This window comes from Elephantulus edwardii, unplaced genomic scaffold (assembly GCF_000299155.1).
Source record: "Elephantulus edwardii isolate Elephantulus edwardi_28Jun2011 unplaced genomic scaffold, EleEdw1.0 scaffold00037, whole genome shotgun sequence".
NCBI classification, from domain to species: domain Eukaryota; kingdom Metazoa; phylum Chordata; class Mammalia; order Macroscelidea; family Macroscelididae; genus Elephantulus; species Elephantulus edwardii.
This window is the reverse complement of record NW_006399787.1, coordinates 9,583,067-9,600,613: the sequence shown is the minus strand read 5'-3', so window position 1 is coordinate 9,600,613 and position 17,547 is coordinate 9,583,067. Positions and strand designations below refer to the sequence as shown.

The window sequence follows — 17,547 nt, the reverse complement described above, 5'->3', positions numbered from 1 at the left end:
GATTTATAGTAGAGTCCATGCCACATGGAATTGACCACTTGGTGGTGAATGTGCTTTGGTTCAGGAGCCCAGGCGACCTGCCATTGGCCCTCCACCTCATGGGGTCTACACGCCGTCCAGTCTTGTCTGTTGGTTGGGTGATCTTTGGCATTGTTGTTTTCCCAGGGGGAAGAAGTCAATGCTGGGAGGATTGGCCTGACCATCGTTCTCGCGGGCATGCTCGGGGCTATGATCTCAGGCATCTGGCTGGATCGATCCAAAACCTACAAGTAAGTGACCCCTCCTCCGGAGTGGGAACCCGGGGCCCATGTGTTTGAATGGCACATTGCCCAGCAGTGCCGTGCTGAACGCGTGGGTGCAGCAGCCGGGACTCTGAGTGGTCAAGCTGGCAGGCTTCTCTGAACCTAAGTCTCCTTGTTTATAAAATGAGAGCAGCAGTATTTGCCCTCTGAAATTCTTACAGGTGTTAGAACTAACGGGCATGAAGACTTCGCTCAGTGCTGTCCCTGACCTCACTCCTGAGCAGTTTTGAGGAAGGAGCAGATGAAGGAGAATGAAAAATGAGTGTACAAGGGGTGTCCACAGATGGGAAGTTGGTGGAAACTCCGGAGTGTGGGAGGGAAGTGACTTCTTCACCGCCCTCTTGCGATCCCTTCCTCTTGGATGTCACGGGGTGGGGTGGGGGTTGGGGGTTGGGGGTTGACCAGCATGCTCTGGTTTGAGGTCTCACAGGACTCTGATTATTCTGGTTTGCAGCCCTTACAGTTAGAGTCCATGAGTGCTGCATACTGAAATGTTGGAGGCTCAATTCTAGCCAGAAACACCTTGGTAGAAAGGCCTGGCAACCGTCTGTAAAACCAGCCACTGAAAACCAGTTCTATGCTGACACACATAAGGTCACCTTGAACTAAGATGGACGGGACAGCACCTGGCCTTGTCAGTTTTTTCAATCTGGCAATTGCCTGTGTCTTGTTGGAAAATGTTGTGATGTGCTTTTGACTGCCCGGTGCCATCTGAAGAGCCCAGCAGTCTTTCTAAGATCTTCGTGTTTGCCAGGCTAATCTGACGTCCTTCTAACAAGTACAGATTCTTCGTCCCCACCGTTGTTGATGTTGGCTTTGCATTTGTACAGAGCAACCTAGGTGCCTTGTTTTGGCTGCCACCCTTCAGAGCATGTTCCTGAGAACGTCCTTCCCGTCACGGTGCGTCTGTCCGACGCCCTGCACGCGTATTGGGTGCTCAGTTGATGCCGGCTGTTGGGGCAGCTGCCAGGCTTTTCCTGCGTTGGGGCGGGGTGACATTCCGAGCAGCTTTGTCAAGGCCTCCAAAGTTCCCAGTGTCTGGAGGCGACAGACAGTGGCAGACCTGTTCTCGGCCACACAAGCCTCCTTCTGTGAGGCCCTAGTCAGACCAGGTCTCGTTCTGGCCACCCTAATCAAAGGCCAATTGAGGCCATCCCTAGGGATGTGGCCTCCTCGCCTAACACAGGGCAGAGCCTGGCTCGGCTTAATTACCGCTGGTGGAGCCTGGCTGCCGTCTTGTCTCTGCCATTTGTCGTCTGTTGCTGCAGCCAGATGTGAAGCCAGGGAGGGCTGGCCACCTCCTAACCAGGGAACAGCAGCGTCCCTTTTTCCAGGGTTTGCTCTAGGCTGGAGAAGGGGGGGTTGGAATGTGGCCTGAGGTGGGACGTGGGCAGCTGGAGGAGTCAGATGAATTAAAAAATACAATGAAAGGGCTGGGGAGGACACTTCCTCAGAACTTCCATGTCACCACTTCCCACTGGCCTTTGATGTCTAAAACCCAGCAGTCAGCAAGAGCCACCAAGCCAGGCAGAGAAATGACAGCTCTTGACAGGAGGAGGGAGCCCTGGGATCTGCTTGTTTCAGTGCCAGGTCTCATTCTTGAAACTATACCCAACAGACAAATAAGCCAGTTGCCTTGGAGTTGGACTTGATTCTAACTCATGCCTGGGCTCTGTGGGGTTTTAGTGGCTGGTATTTGGGAAGTAGATAGCCAGCTCTTTCTTCTGAGGTACTTTTGAATTACACTACCAACCTTCTGGTTAGCAACCGAGCGTGTTAACCATTGTCCTACCCAGAGTTTTTTTCTTCTTGAAGGCCCCTGAATTTGTCCTCTCTAGTCTGAAGGCCAAAATCTAGCGGTGGTGGTGGTTGTGTACCATAGAGTCGTAACTGACCCATAGCTGACTTTCCAGTGGGTTTTCAGAGGCCGTTAATCACACAGGAGGAGATTGTCCATCCGTCCGGGCTTGAGCATGGGGGCAACACGAAGAACTCCCAAATGACAGAGAGTATGTAAGAGGTCACTGCTCAGCCCTATCACGGGGTGTTGGGACAAAGCCCACAAGAAGAATCAGATGACTTTTGGCCTAGTCTTGCTCTCCACTTCCATCTGACCCCAGCTGGTGTTTGCCCTGTTTTCTTTCGACTTGGGAAAAGGGCATGACATCTGCTTTTGGGTAGGGCATGGTAAGTCAAGGAGCAGCTTGGCCTGGTTGTGATATTTCCGCCAGATAAGGATACATATACATCAAGATGGCTCTGAGTTCTCCTGGGCTCTCTTTGTAGCCTCAAGCACAAAATGCTTCAGTAATGATTTGTGTGATCATTGCTTCAATGTCTATCCCTCCAAGGAAAGAACGTTCCGTGAGGGCCAATGTTCAGTACACAACAGAGTGCATGATACAGCGCGGCCGGCTAGTAGCTCCCAGTGTAATGAGTGAATGAATGAGCTGTTAAAGCCAGAATAGTAAGACTCAACTTCATGCCTCTCCTTGTAGGGAGACAACACTGATAGTCTATTTTATGACTCTGGTGGGCATGGTGGTGTACACCTTGACCTTGCACCTGGGACACCTGTGGATAGTGTTCATCACAGCTGGCACATTGGGGTAAGTTTAAATATTCTTTACCTTTTTGTTTTAAAAAAGTTAATTATTGTGTGCATATGTGTCTACCATCAAATTGGATCTGACAGGAGAAGATTGTCCCTCCTTCTCCAGCAGAGCATCTGGTGGATTTGAACCGAGCACCTCTGAGATTACAGTGCAGCTTCTTGTCACTAGGTCACCAGAGCTCACCTGTTATTCACCTTTTAAGCAGTCCACAAGCTGTCAGTATCCCAGAAAGCAATATTGACCCTCCCATTGACCTCTGGAGATGTGAGAACGGTGCTCTGGGGTCTTGTTTGCTTGTAGTATCTCAAGAGGCAGTCTTCCTGGCCCATCCCTGCTGCAGGAATGGTGTGAAGTTTGAAGAAAAGCCCTTCAAGACCTCTGAGAGGCTAAGAATGTGGAGGCCTTTGCCTGGACCAATATGAGGTCAAAGAAAGTTCACATGGCTTGGAATCAGCAATTTGGCTCTGGTCTTAGCTTTTCTTTGCACCACAGACATGCCACTCACCCACTCACCACCCTGAGCCTCAGATTCCTCATCTGTACATGAAAATAAGAACAGCTTTTTTACAGAGGTGTTGGAAAGACTGAGTGATAGGAAATGTGAAAGAAGCAAGAAGTGGCATGGCAGTGTAAAGTGAGTTTTCTAGACCTGCTGTAGGAGGAAGTATAGAAAATAGTCCCCCTCCTATAAGTATTTGCTCAAAACACCACTGTCATCAATCAAATTGTGCCCCTCTAAAATGCGCAGGTAATATGGAAGTTGTGTAACATTGCCCATGATCTGATAAAGTCAACAATTCTTAGAGGATTAAGGGTAGAAGACAGCACCTCTTATACAACCCAGGTCCAGTGTAAGGGCTGTTCCACTGGAGTGTGGCCTGTAAAATCTTTTGTCTCATGGGAGATAAAAGGAGAAAGGAAATGGGTGGAAGGGGGATACTGAAATAACACCGAGAGAGAGGTGCCAGGAGTGGAGTGTGTGCGTGGACCCAGGCTCCTGTGCTAGGAAGCTCCTTAACACAGGGGGAGGCCACGATATGTGGAACCTTCCTAAGAATGTCAGCAGCACATGCTGAAGGTGACATGCCTGTTCCTGAGAGCTGGCACCTTGAACTTGGACTTCTTCTCTAGCCTCCCAAAGTGGAAAAGAATAAATTTCTGCTTTAAGAGTCATCCCACTTGTGGTATCTTTGGTTTAACAGCTTTGCATGACTAAGACATCCATTTCCCACTTATTTTCCTGTGGACAGTGAATTTGTGCATGTGTGTGTGTGTGTGAGAGAGAGAGAAGAGAGTAAGTATGGGTATAAGAGAAATACAGACACATCTTGCATTCAACTCTTTTCAGCCTGTTACTCTCTGGACAAAAATAAGGACTTTGAGCTCCTCTATGTCGGTACTGGAGTTGCTGCTCAGTATGTAGTCTCTTTGTTTTCTAGTGTTGATACCATAAGTGGATGACTATTAAGAGCAGAAATTTAAGTTGATGCCAGGAATCTGAGTGCAGGCTAAGGGCAGGCTTTCTCCACTGAAGGCCCTTGTCTCTCTGAGCTTCTGCTCAATCTCTTTCTTCCCATCTCAGTTTCTTTCCATTGCTTGTTTAATCTCTTTTATATCACAAAAGAGATTGATCGAAAGCACACGTTATACTCTTTATGTCTCCCTAATGGAACAAGGACAACTCATTCTCCACTGGGATTATGATGACAGGCATAGAGTTTAGGGACTCCCTGCCCCCAACTCGTATTTGAGAGACACAATTCAATCCCTTCATCCAGCACAAGACCTGTTTCCTCAAGACATAGTAGACTCGCTGTTGAAGGTACATTCCACCTTTCTGTAAATGCTAACCCTGTCTGTCACTGATGACTGGACATAGAAGCAAGGAACCTCGGAGGCCCCCTGAGCACATGGCCTGCGTGCGGCTTTCTGATGTCTCCCTTTCCTTGGAGTGACCACATTGTGGATGACCAGAAAGTTAAAGGCACTGACATGTTTTAGAAGAAAGGAAACAAGCAAGGGGGTTATAAGGCGAAAGGTGGATTTCTAGCCTTGTTCTTGGAGTTGAATCTCACCTTTTTTCTGTGATCTGACCTTTAGTTTCTTTATGACTGGCTATCTCCCGCTGGGATTTGAGTTTGCTGTGGAGCTGACGTATCCAGAATCAGAAGGCATGTCCTCTGGCCTCCTCAATGTGTCTGCACAGGTAGGGCCTGTCTCCTTGCCTGCTGGCTCAGGTAATCACAGCTGATTGGCTGGGCTCTTGTGTCCAATCTCTCTGCTTTGTGTTTTCCAGGTATTTGGTATTATCTTTACCATCTCCCAGGGCCAGATTATAAACAAGTATGGGACCATGGCTGGGAACATCTTCCTCTGCGTGTTCCTTTTGCTCGGAGCGGCTATCACTGGTGAGTTGGGCCCCAAGAGCAAGAATAAGGTTCAGGCTGTTCACAGATAAGGCTCTTGGCTGCTGGTACAGATTGGGAAATACCTCCTGAGGGACTAGGGGAGAGGGAACAGGGAAGATGTGCAAGAAAATCTACTCGAGAGGTAGTAATATGGTGCAGGAGAAGGGCGGGCAATCTCCTCCAGTGCGATTAACTGCCTCCGACAACCCACTTGAGGGTCAGCTCCGACTCAACAGTACACAACAACATGATGGCATAGTGTGTAACATGATGGGCTGCTAACCCAAAGGTCAGCAGTTTGAATCCACCTGTTGCTCCATAGGAGGAAGAGGGGAATTCTCCTCCCACAAAGATTTACAGCCTCGGAAACTTGGGGAAGGGTTGCCAAGAATCCAAATTGACTGGACAGCAGAGGGTTTTGGTGGAATCAACCTGAGTTTTTGGAGTTAAAAAGCCAAATGTAAATCCCAGACTGTGACAGTAATCATAGAGTTATTTGACCTACAGCAACTGATGAAACTCTCAGAGCCTTAGGTTCCTTATAAATAGAGATTGTTCTGGAGATTACAACAGGATGTGCAATGTTCTGGCAAACATAAATGAGCCACACACAAAGGCCAGTCTCCCCAGTGGCTTCTGCCTGGTATGGATAGCAATGATTTGATTAATGGCACCCCAGCTCCTTTGAATAACTGAAGTCAGTTTGGGATACCTGTGGCCCTTGGGAAGATGAGAGCTTCTTCTCTTGGGTGAACTTGACCCTTGATCTGCCTGATGACTTTGTATTTCTTTTACTCTTCCTTTTCAATCCCTGGACATCAGCATTCATCAGGGCAGATCTCCGGAGGCAGAAAGCAAACAAAGAAACTCCTGATGTTGTGAGTATGTGGGAGTATGATGGGACTGAGCTACGAGTCTCAGGCTTTTGATAAGGATGTGGCAACATGGGAGGAGGCTGGAGGAATTCCTAATGTGGACTTCTTTTGTAAAGACTGTGAGAACAGCTCAGTTCTCACAAGTATGCTACCCCAAACATTTCTTCAGTGGACTTCCTGGCACGGCTTTCCTGATGTCCATCCCTGGGCTAATCTCCTGCTTCCTTTCATAAGCTAGAGAAGGACCTGCCTCTTTCTGGCCTCCCTTGCATGAACTGCTGGTGTTATAGTTGGCCAAGCGGCACCGCGCCCTTGGAAGCTGAGCCAAGCCCTGAGATCAGTGGTGGGGGAGAAAGAGTAGGAGCTTGATCATGGAGACCAAGGGAAGGTGTTGGGTGTGGGGGCATCACAACAACGTCTATGTGACAGAAGGGAGAGGCCCAGGAGTTTGGGATTGCAGCCCAGCTTCTTGCCAGGAGTTTGATTTAGAACACAAGAATTTTTCCCTTCTCTCATCCACTGGGAAGCATTTTGACCAAAATGTTAAATATGGAATTTGAAGAGAATATGAGACAATTCCTATCTGAGGAGTATGTTGTTGTTAGGTGCTGTCGAGTCATCTGCAACCCATAGTGACCCTGTGACCGGTGGGTCTGAACCTTGTCCTCTCCTGTGCCGTCCTCATCATCTCTGATTGTTAGTCACTGGGTCAGTCCATCTCATTGAAGGTCTTTCTCTCTTTCTCTGAACCTCCACCTTTTCAAGCTTAATGTCCTTTTCCAAGGACCAGCACCTCCTTACAACATGCCCAAAGATATGTGGGACGAAGCTTCACCATCCTTGTCTTCAGGGAGCGCACCCTGGCAGTGCTTTCTGACTTGTTTGTTCTTTTAGCTGTCCGTGGGATATTCAGTATCTCCTCCAACACTCAAAGGCACTGAGTTTTCTTCTGCCCTCCTTGGTTATTGTCCAAAATTGCCATTATACTCCGAGGACTATAAGTAGAATATTTCTTTAAAAATCATACCAAAAGTTTTTTAAATAACCAAAGTAATGTTATACATGTTCTTTGCAGAAAAATGACAATATAAAAATATACAGAAAAACAACCAAAATATCACCCTCTAATCCCATCACCTAGGGGCTCTACTGGTCTAGTGGTGAGGAGTTGCGCTGCCAACCCAAGGGCATGTGAGATGATCCCACCAGCTGCTCTGTGGGAGAAAGATGGGCAGTGTCCTCCTACTCAATTTACTGCTTCTGAAAACCTGCTGGAGGGTCAGCTGTAAGTCGGTTCCACCTTGACTGTACTCAACAACAACAATCCCATCACCTTGTGATAAGCTGCTCTTTTTTGTTTTTGCATTTATTTATCTATCATGTCTATAAAGGTTTTCTTGAGTCAGAACCAATTTGACTAACAAAATATTCATATAGGAGACACTGGATACGACCAACCTTATATGTATGTGTGTGTGTATGTGTGTTCAAAAGTACCCTATTCTGCTTTGGTTCTTAAAGTACTGTGAACATCTTTCCATGTTTTTAGTCTTTTATCACCTACTTTTAATGACTGCACACTGATCCTTGATGTAGGTAAACATAGCTTGTTTAACCATTTTCCTGTTCATTAACATTAAGGCTGCTTCCAATTGTTATAAGCAATATCATGAATGATGTCTGGAAGCTAAATTTGGTGTGCATGATTAAGTATGGTATTTCCTTGAAAACTGGGTTAATGGTCAGGCACATTTTAAAGGACTGTTGATAATGTATTGCTAAAGCTGTCTTCTGAAAAGGTGTTACCACCTTTCTACTCTTACCTGCAGAATAGCAATACTGTTCTGAAAACCCACTGGAGGGTCAGCTATGGGTTGGTCCTAACTCAATGGTACACAACATCATCAGTGTATATAAGCTTGAAAATACAGAGATCTAGCATTCTTTTTTTTGTTTTAACATTGAAAATGTTTTAATTGTTTTTCTATTGTTGAACATTTTCTCTCCCACCTCCCCAACCTTCCCCACAATGCACTTTATTCCAGATTGTTGTCATACATAGAATGTCTAATCATATATTTCTTTCAAACAGTTCTTCCCTTCATCTGATTTAATACAGTGTTCATTATCTATCCACGCTTTTCCCATCTCTCCCCAACCTCTCCATGTCTGTCCTGTTTTACAACAGTGCTGTTACATAGTATATGCAATGTATTTGGGCAACAGAGCTCCTTGGGAGTTGGACTGTTATGCCACCCACAGCATGGCTACTGTGGAGGTAAACTGTCACCTACCATATATGAGGAGACACACTGACTTGGGACACTTTGGGGAAAGGTGACAGTAATAAAACAATTGGTTATATGGTGAAAGGTTTCAATTTGGAGCATGACTTGGATTGTGTCAGTAGATGTGAAGTTTTGCCTTATAATCTATGTTGATCTTGGCAGATGTATGGGTAAACATAAAGAAAATGAAAATGACTGATAGACCTACCATGTACACATAACCTAGTTACATTCTGCCCCATTCCCAGGGTTGTTTTCTGTAGGCATGTGTGTACACATTTGGTTTTCTACCCTGCTTGTTAATATAGTACAATGACCTTTCCACATGCCAGGAAATCTGGACAATGGCTATCTGGCCAATGGATTAGAAGAGGTTCATTCCCAAGAAGGGTGATCCAACTGAATGTGGAAATTACTGAACAATACCATTGATATCACATGCAAACAAAATACTGCTGAAGATCATTCAAAAATGGCTGGAACAGTACATAGATAGGGAATTGCCAGAAGTTCAAGCAGGATTTAGAAGAGGCCTTGGCATCAGAGATATCATTGCTAATGTCAGATGGATCCTGGCTGAAAGTAAGGAATACCAGAAGAAGAATGTCTGTTTGTGCTTTATTGACTATGCAAAGGCGTTTGACTGTGTGGATGACAAGTTGTGGCGGACATTGAGAAGAATGGGAATCCCAGAGCATTTGACTGTGCTCATGAGGAACCTATACCTGGACCAGGAGGCTGTTGTAATGGAGCAGGGAGGCACTGCATGGTTTGGAATTGGGAAGGGACTGTGCCAGGACTGTATTCTATCTCCATACCTGTTCAATCTATATGCTGAGCAAATTATCTGAGAAGCTGTACTCTTGGCATCAGGTTTGGAGGGAGACTCATCAATAACCTGCGTTATGTAGATGATACAACATTACTTGCTTAAAGTGAGGAGAACTTGGAGCCCTTGTTGCAGAAGATCAAGGAATGCAGCCTTCAGTATGTCTCAATATCAAGAAAATAAAGGTTCTTACCACTGGACCAATAGGCAGTGTCAGGATGGAGAGGAGATTGAAACTATCAACAGTTTCATCTTGCTTGGATCCATAATTAACACCCTTGGTACAAACAGTCAGGAAATAAGTAGACACACTGCACTGGAAAAATCTGCAGTTAGGGACCTTCCCAAGTTATTTAAGAATAGTGATGTCAGTTTGAGGTGCATCTGATTCAGGCCATAGTCTTTCCAATTACTAGCTATGCATCCAAGAGCTGGACAATGAATAAGGATGACAGAAAAAGAACTGACACCTTTGAGCTGTGGTGTTGGAGAAGAGCACTGAACATCCTATGGATGGGCAAGAGAACAGATAATGTCTTGGGAGAGGGTGCATCCAGAGTGGTCTTTGGAGGCAAGAATGATGAGGCTTCACCTTACTTTGGTCATACTGCAAGAAGGTGCTATTCCTTGGAGAGGGGCATGATGTTGGGAAGGGTGGAAGGTCAGCAAAGGAGAGGAAGACCTTCAACTAGGTGGCTCGACAAGGTGATTACAGCAATGGGCTCTTGTATGTCAGGAAGTGTGAGGATGGCACAGGACAAGACAGGGTTCAGATCTTGTGTTCATAGGGTCACTATGAGTCATACTTGACTCTATGGCATCTAAAAACAACAGCAACAACAACAACAACATTCTACTATAAACTCATGTCTGCAACTAGACATGCCCATCTCTGCTTGTCCAGCACTTAGAGTACTCTAATATTTCACTACTACTTGTAGTTGTTACGTGCTGTTATGAACTGCCTCATAGGTGACCCTCTAGCAGGTTTTCAGAGGCTGTAAATCACACAGAAGACTGCCCATCTTTCTCCCAAAGAGCAGTTGATAGATACAAACCATGTGCTTTTGGGTTGGCAGCACAGCTCCTTACTCACTGGGCCACCAGAGCTTAGGATAAGAAGGGCGTCCTTATTCTTGCAGCCAAATCCGTGGAACCCTGAACCAAGTGCATTCATCAGGGTTGGAGTGGTGGGCTCAGTCTCCTTTAGTGTGGGAGTTTGGAAATTGCCTTGGTTAGGAATGGAAGACTTCCAGCAAAGGGAGAGTGGACTTTGTTGTTTCAATCCCAAGAGTAATAAGTCAGGAACAATGGCTTTCAGACTGTATTATTTTGCAGGGACAGTGGCATGATAGAACATTGGCCCGTTTTTGTTTTCTTCTTTCCTGGATGACATCGTGGCACTGTTATGTATAGAATGCTTGGGAAGTGCATTTATAGCAGAGACCAGAGGTTTCTTCACATGTTCTTTATTCCGCCTTGTGTATGCTGACTGCTAGCTAACTAATTATGCCTTTCTGGAAGCATCTATGCATGTTTGGTATTGTGGGGAGGGTCTATTCTGTTTCCTCAGGGCGTAGAAGCTTGATATTATCGGAAGGGTCTGCTTCACTTCCTTAGCCCCCGTGGGGCTGACAGCAGCGTGGAAGCCATGGCTGTCACAGAGCAGGTCTGCTCTAAAGCCCAGTCACTCACACCCTTTGCTACCTGGTGAAGAAAGGGCCGTCAGGGGCATGATCTTGGCCAGCTCTGCATGCTAACCAGTGACATACACAGTTGTGATAAAAAACCCCACAAGATTCTACAAAGCGGGTATTGACTGACCATGACTGTCCAAAATCTTCCCGGCTTGAGTTTTATTTTAATTGATAGTTTTTGGCCATACTGGCAAATCCCTGGTTTCTGTGCTGGCTTTGGAAGAGGTGTGTGCTGGTGTAAGAGAGACAGATTCACTTCCTTAGACAGGCTCTTTGCCTACTATAAAGGAAGGCTCCTCATACCTGAGACTCTTGGTCTAGTGATAAAAGAGAACAGGATTGTGGGAACGGGAAGGAGAGGTGCATAGTTCTCTTGGCTGTTGCCCTGGGCGGGTGCCATGACACACCCTGGCCAAGAAAACACTCATGTCCACCCGGCCTTGCTCATTCCTCACCCTGGAGTGGTGCTGGCTGTGCCCAAGCCTGGGCCTCCATGCTAACAAGAAGAACCCTTGCAGTAACAAGCAAAGTGCTTCTTAAGACAGAAGACAAATACCTACAGTGACAGTGTCACCCAGGTGCCCATCCTAGGGACACAAACAAGGTTGCTCCTTAGAGGCAAGGTATTTTGAAGCTCCGTCTCCCATACTTTGGGTATGCTGCCAGGAGGGACCAGTCCTTGGAGAAGGGTATCATGGTTGGAAGTGTGGAGGGTAAGCGCAGGAGAGGACGACCCTGGATGAGATGGATTGACACAGTGAGTGTGGCAGTGGGGTCAGCTGTGTCAGAGATGGTGAGGTCGGCTCAGGGTAGGGCATGGGTCAGAGCTCTCTGTTCATAGGGTTGCTATGAGGCGTAGTCAGACGATTTAGAGGCACATGACGGCAACAACAATAATTTCATTTTAAGCCCCTTTGATAATTATAACTTAGAAAACTCTTTTTTTATAAATGGATCCTGTGCCCCTCCTTGAGAAATAGCAAATTGACCTTTTTTTTTTTTATTTCTTGCAAATAAGTCTGTATGCTGTGTCTACACACATGATCGTAATCTTACTCATCGTAAAGTCACCTCTAAACAGAGGAGTCTGGAGTTGCAGATTCAGCACTAGGGGCAGCTACTGGGTAACCAGCCCTGGCCGGCATGTTCAAGCTGTCAGAAGGGGAAGGGAGGGTGAGCTCTGTTTAATTCTGAGTGAGTTGAGATACGGGCTGTGGTGTTTTTGGAGACAGTGGCAATACTGAACGCTGGCCCTTAATATGCTCTCTGCTTGATGACCTTGTGCTGTTGTGTTTAGATTATTTGTGTAGCCCATTTATCGCGGGGGCCAGTTAACTTCGTTTCGTGCTCCTCATTCCTTCTGGAGGGTGCTGAGGGGCCTGGGTCTAAGGAGAGTCAGCTTCTGTGGCTTAAGGTTATTCCTGGGTCCTCAGATGACAGCCAAAGTTCCGTGGGAGGGAAACAAGAACAACGCCTTCAGAACGCTTTAGTCCCAGCTTCTCCTGTCCTTAGCTGGGATCTGTTACGAAATTCCTTTTCCTAAGTGCTGATGTTAACACATTTGACCTTTTGATAAGGCTCTTCGATTGCCAGCAAGTGTGTTTAACACTTATTTCTGTCAGGATGGAATCCTCATACCCCTAGACCCTAAGGAGTGTCTGCTTGTCTTTCCTTGTAGAAACCCCAGGAGGAGGAGGAAGAGAGCAATATCAGCAAAGTACCAGCCCCCGTGTCGGAGGAGCACTTCTGAGAGGACATAGTGGTGGTGACTCAGGGAAACACCAAGACCACCCCCACCTTGTCATCCAGCGCAGCTTTCACTCCAGCATGAAGGGCTTCGCTGGAGATGCCTTTGGAGGGGACCAGCTGGAATATTTGTGGCCTGGACAGTGGTGCTTTATGGCTTCTGGACCCCCCTCAAGAGCTTGGATGGTTTAGTGTGGGAGAGTCGTTCCCTTTCATCAAGTGCTGATTCGGTTCCCTTGTTTAGGAAGTGGGAGCTGCTATCGGGAGAGGCTGGTAGAATATTGGTCCTGACTTGGTCCTTTATCGTCCCTCTTCAGCTCCATCCCTTGTGGACAATGTGTGAAAAATTCTCACAGGAAGAAAGTTTATTCAGGATGTAACTTTTTCTAGTATTTTAAGACCTCACAGAAAACCCAGTTCTAAGGAACAATAGTGGTTACTGTGGTTGAAGGTCATTCCTGGGTCCTCAGACAACAGCTGAGGTGGGAAAACACCAAGAGAACTCCTTCAGCACGTCTAGCCCTAGGTTCTCTGGGTCTAATGTTGGGGTCTATTCTTGCTAAACTCTCTTTTCCTAAGAGCTGATGAAAACAAACATCAATAAACTTGACAGTTGGATATACCCGTGAAGGAGAAATGAATTTGAGAGGGCAAAGTACTGAGCAGAATCCTTGGGTGGCCCCACTGGCTAAGTGCTTGACGCCTAGCCTTAAGGTTGGCAGATTAAACCCATTCAGAGGTACCTTGGAAGATAGGCCTGGCAATCTGCTTCCGAAGGATCACACAGCCGTGAACAAACCCATTGAGTAGTGCTCCTCGGCACACACGGGGTCACCGCCGTGCGGGGATCGATCTACTTCATGGTTGTGCAGTCCCACAACTGAGGACTTCAGTGGCTACTTTGGGAAGGGGAAGTTCTTTTTTAAAAGGCAGTTTGGCTGAGGGACTCATGTTATTGTGTCATCCTGAAGTTTTTTTCTGGACACTATGATGGGAGATTTGGCTGTTAGCCCACGTGAGGGAAATCACTGCCATCTTACCCAAAGCTGTTTCTGACAGATGAGTGGAAAAGAATTAAAAATGTGCGGGGAGCTCTGGTGGCCTAGTGGCAAGAAGCTGCACTGCAATCCCAGAGGCGCACGGTTCGAATCCACCAGATGCTCTGCCGAGGAAGGAGGGACAATCTCCTCCTGTACCAGTCAGATCTGATTTGACGGTACACGCACACACACAAATAATAAAATTAAAAAAAAACTGTGCCTTTTGACATGAGAACTGAGCCACCTTCAGGCTATCCAGCCTTTGAGTGGGGACAGTATCTGCATCAGCTCTCTCCTTACGCAGCTGTTAAGCAGTACTCTTTATCAGGTGGTCTAAATTTAAAGGGACCCCCTCTAAGCCAACCCAAACTGACCTCGTCTTGCCTTTCTGGACGGTACTGCTGTCTGGCTCATGGACTTCGGTACTTTCTGTGACTAACAGGGTGGACAGTGCTGAGCAGCCATCATGGTCACTGCGCTGGCTTCAGCCCCTCAGGGCGTCCATCCTGCATTGGCTGCTGTGTTGGGGTGCTGGGGCCACTGACCTCAAGTGGGGGGTCAGACCTGTGGTGTATGCTTGTAGACCTGTGTATGCTTGTAGACCTGTGCATGAACCAGGGCACAGTCTCTGTCATTTTAAAAGTTCACACTTGGTGGGGGAATTCAGTTAGGGGAGGAAGACAGGTGTGACTTTTTTATAAAGAGAGCAATGTTTATTCTTCCAACTCTTAAAAAAGATGTATTAACAAAATGTTTACCAAATCCCAGGCTTTATTTTAAAACTGTATTTTGTATTTGTGATGCCAGATATTTTAAAGTAATAAAAGATTCTTAAAGTGGTCTGACTTGTCACTGTTGGGTCAGAGGTGGCATTTGGTCATTCCCATGAAATGATTCCCATTTATCAGGACTAAGGTGCAGGACAAACAGGTTTGTCCTGGAGAGGGTGAAGCCAGAATGCTCCCTGGAGTCAAGGATTCTGAAGCTTTGTCTGACATACTTTGGGCATGTTACAAGGAGGGACTGGTAATTGGAGAGGGACTTCGTTTTTTGGGAGAGTGGAGGGACGGCACAGGAGAGGAAGACCCTCGATGAGATGGATTGATTCTGTGACTGGAGTGGTGGGAATGAATGTGTTTGAGACAGTGAGGTTGGCACAGGATAGAACGGCATTTAGGGCTCTTGTACATAGGGTCACTATGAGGTGCAAACGACTCGATGGCACATAACAACAACAAGGTGCAGGAAGGGAGTTCTGGTGGCCTAGTAGCAAGAAGATACACTGCAGTCCCTAGACATGTGGTTCAAGGCCACTAGCTGCTCCGCAGAAGAAAGATGGGCAATCTCCTCCATTGCGATTAACAGCCTCTGAAAACCTGCTGGAGGGTCAGCTATGGCTTGACTCTATTGTACACGACAAGGTGCAGGTGGGCTAAAGCTAGGAAGGTGGTCCTCTGGCCTCCACAGAAGGAGCTCTGTTGTAGTTGTCGTTAGGTGCTGTTGATGATGACTCACAGCGACCCTACAAACGAGATCAAAGCCTTGCCCTATCCCGCCCCAGCCTTCTCATCTCTGTTATGCTCATGCCCACTGCTGGTCACCGTGTCAGTCATCTTGTAGAGGGTTACCCTTGGTGGGTGATTTTTTTTTGTAAGACAAGATTATGGACATTACCTTTGCCCAAGTGGAGAGCTACAACTCAACACGCAGTGCATGGCCCTGACCTCTTCCAACTGTGTAACTTTACCAGCTCGTAACTGCTGACAAGAGCCCATTGTTGTTTCTGGCTCTGCCTCAAAGGTGGGGTGGGAGGTCTGCCCCATGAGCACAGCTGCCACACACTGGCTTGGTCTGGCCAAAGTCCCACAGCTTGAGCACAGCATGTGCAGTACAGCTTCCTTTTGTCATTCCCCTTGTGGACTGTCCCACCCACTGCTGCTTCTCCCTTCCCAATCATGACTCTGGATTTACTTGGACGACCTGCTGTCATTTTTCTGTACATTTCCCCCCAAAAGGGTATGCAGAGTGCTAGTAGCATGCTGGCACCTTATCTGTTAGCCATTCTCAGTTGGAGATATGTAGCTGCTACTTTAAAACATCCGGGAAGGGAGCCAAGCCTGGGCTGAAGGCAGCTAATATTTCAAGTGTCTGCGACACAGTTTACCTACCTTATCCTTTGTGATTTGCCTTTTTCTACAGTCATTTCTACAATATATACTGAGAGCACTCAAATCATCTTATGCTTCCATTTGTTTTTTTCTTTGCCCTTTAAGTGGCCCTACACTGAAACGTTAACTCTTTGTAGATCACTGTTATTCTTGTTATCTCCTTACGATAGCTAGTGACTAAGGAAAAGGTTCTACCACTGAACTACTTTTTTCCCGTAGTGGTGTTGGGCCTGTAAGGTCTGGAAGTGTTGCAACCACTTTCAGCACCTTAAGAGAAGCCAGTCTGAAGATAAAGCCAACATAGAGAAGAGGGCAGAGGCAAAAGAACGTGCAGAATACGGGAGCTGGAGACTTGATCAAACCATTCCTGAAGCCTATGATCCTTTAAGTATGAGTGTTTTTCTTATCATTTAAGCTAGCGTAATGTATACTTTGTCCTTTATGTAGAGAGCCGGAACAATTTTGGGTTTTCCAATGCACTTAAGTATAAACTCCAATTTTGCTTGCGTAGCCTTAAATGGCCCTGCCTCCTTTTCTGACCATATCTCCTACCTTTCACTTAGTGGCTCTTCTCCACACTGTATGCTTACATTAATCTTACTTTGGCTCCTTATACAAGGCTGTTTTCTCCGGGTACTTGAGATGCCCTCTACCTGAGATGCTGGCTTCGGAGCGCAGGACGGCTGGTTCCTGGGCATTCAGGTCTTGTTCTTACTCCCTCTCCTCAGCAAGGGTTTTCTCTTACAAACAGATTTGATCTCAATACCTAGAGGGTCAGTGCAGGAGAGGAAGACCCCTAATAAGATGGACTGCCATGGTGACTGTGGCAATGGGGGCAAGCGTGTGAGAAACAGGATAGAGACAGGGCAGGGTGCAGGGCTGTTTGTAGGGTCGCTATGAGCCATGGTTGACTCGACGGCACATAACATCACTATCGGAGGTTCTGTCAAGTGTTGACTTGCTGGTGGTGTTTCCTGGACTGTAACATTAGGTCCACGGGCAGGAATACTGCTTGTGTTGTTTGTGTCTTTATCCTAAGTGTCTGGCCTGCAGTAAATACTTGTGCAGTGAGTGAGCTCTTGACTCTAGAGCTTGTGCGAGGCTCAGCCAGTGTGGGGCCCTTTCGGTAAGATTCTTGGGACAATTCTTCCTCCATTACCCTCGGGACTTAGTTTTCCCGTTCCTGGACATACAGCTCTTCTATCTTGCTGGGTGCAGAAGAATTTATTTCTTCCCAAGAAGAGGTTCTGGCTATTCTGTGAATCTTGAAGGTGGGCAGGAAGGAGGAAGATACAACTTCACACAGAGAAAAGAGCAAGGGACAGGATGAACTGGAGGAGTCAGGCTTGCTAGTTTTGGAACAAAGAGTAACGGGTATTCTTTTCATGTTGTTATGTGCCATTGAGTCGCTTGTGACTCATAGCGACCCTTTGTACAACATCCCTGAACCCTGCTCTAGTGTGTGCCAACCTTCCTGTCTCTGACACACCTAGCCCCGTTACCCCAGTCACTGAATCAATTGATCTTATCGAGGGTCTTCCTCTCCTGCACTGTCCCTCCACCCTCCTCAGCATGACAT

At 46.8% G+C, this 17,547-nt stretch overlaps 1 protein-coding gene across 1 annotated transcript in view; it reads left to right on the top strand.

Moving 5' to 3' along the window:
- FLVCR2 (feline leukemia virus subgroup C cellular receptor family, member 2) overlaps positions 1 to 12,764 on the top strand; it is an 83,310-nt gene extending 70,546 nt beyond the window's left edge. Inside the window, exons 5-10 of the mRNA XM_006884778.1 lie at positions 166 to 269; positions 2,801 to 2,911; positions 5,018 to 5,123; positions 5,214 to 5,325; positions 6,148 to 6,203; positions 12,693 to 12,764. Of these exons, the coding sequence (XP_006884840.1) occupies positions 166 to 269; positions 2,801 to 2,911; positions 5,018 to 5,123; positions 5,214 to 5,325; positions 6,148 to 6,203; positions 12,693 to 12,764 (561 nt within the window). The remainder of the gene's footprint in view (positions 1 to 165; positions 270 to 2,800; positions 2,912 to 5,017; positions 5,124 to 5,213; positions 5,326 to 6,147; positions 6,204 to 12,692) is intronic.
- Positions 12,765 to 17,547: the final 4,783 nt, after the last annotated feature.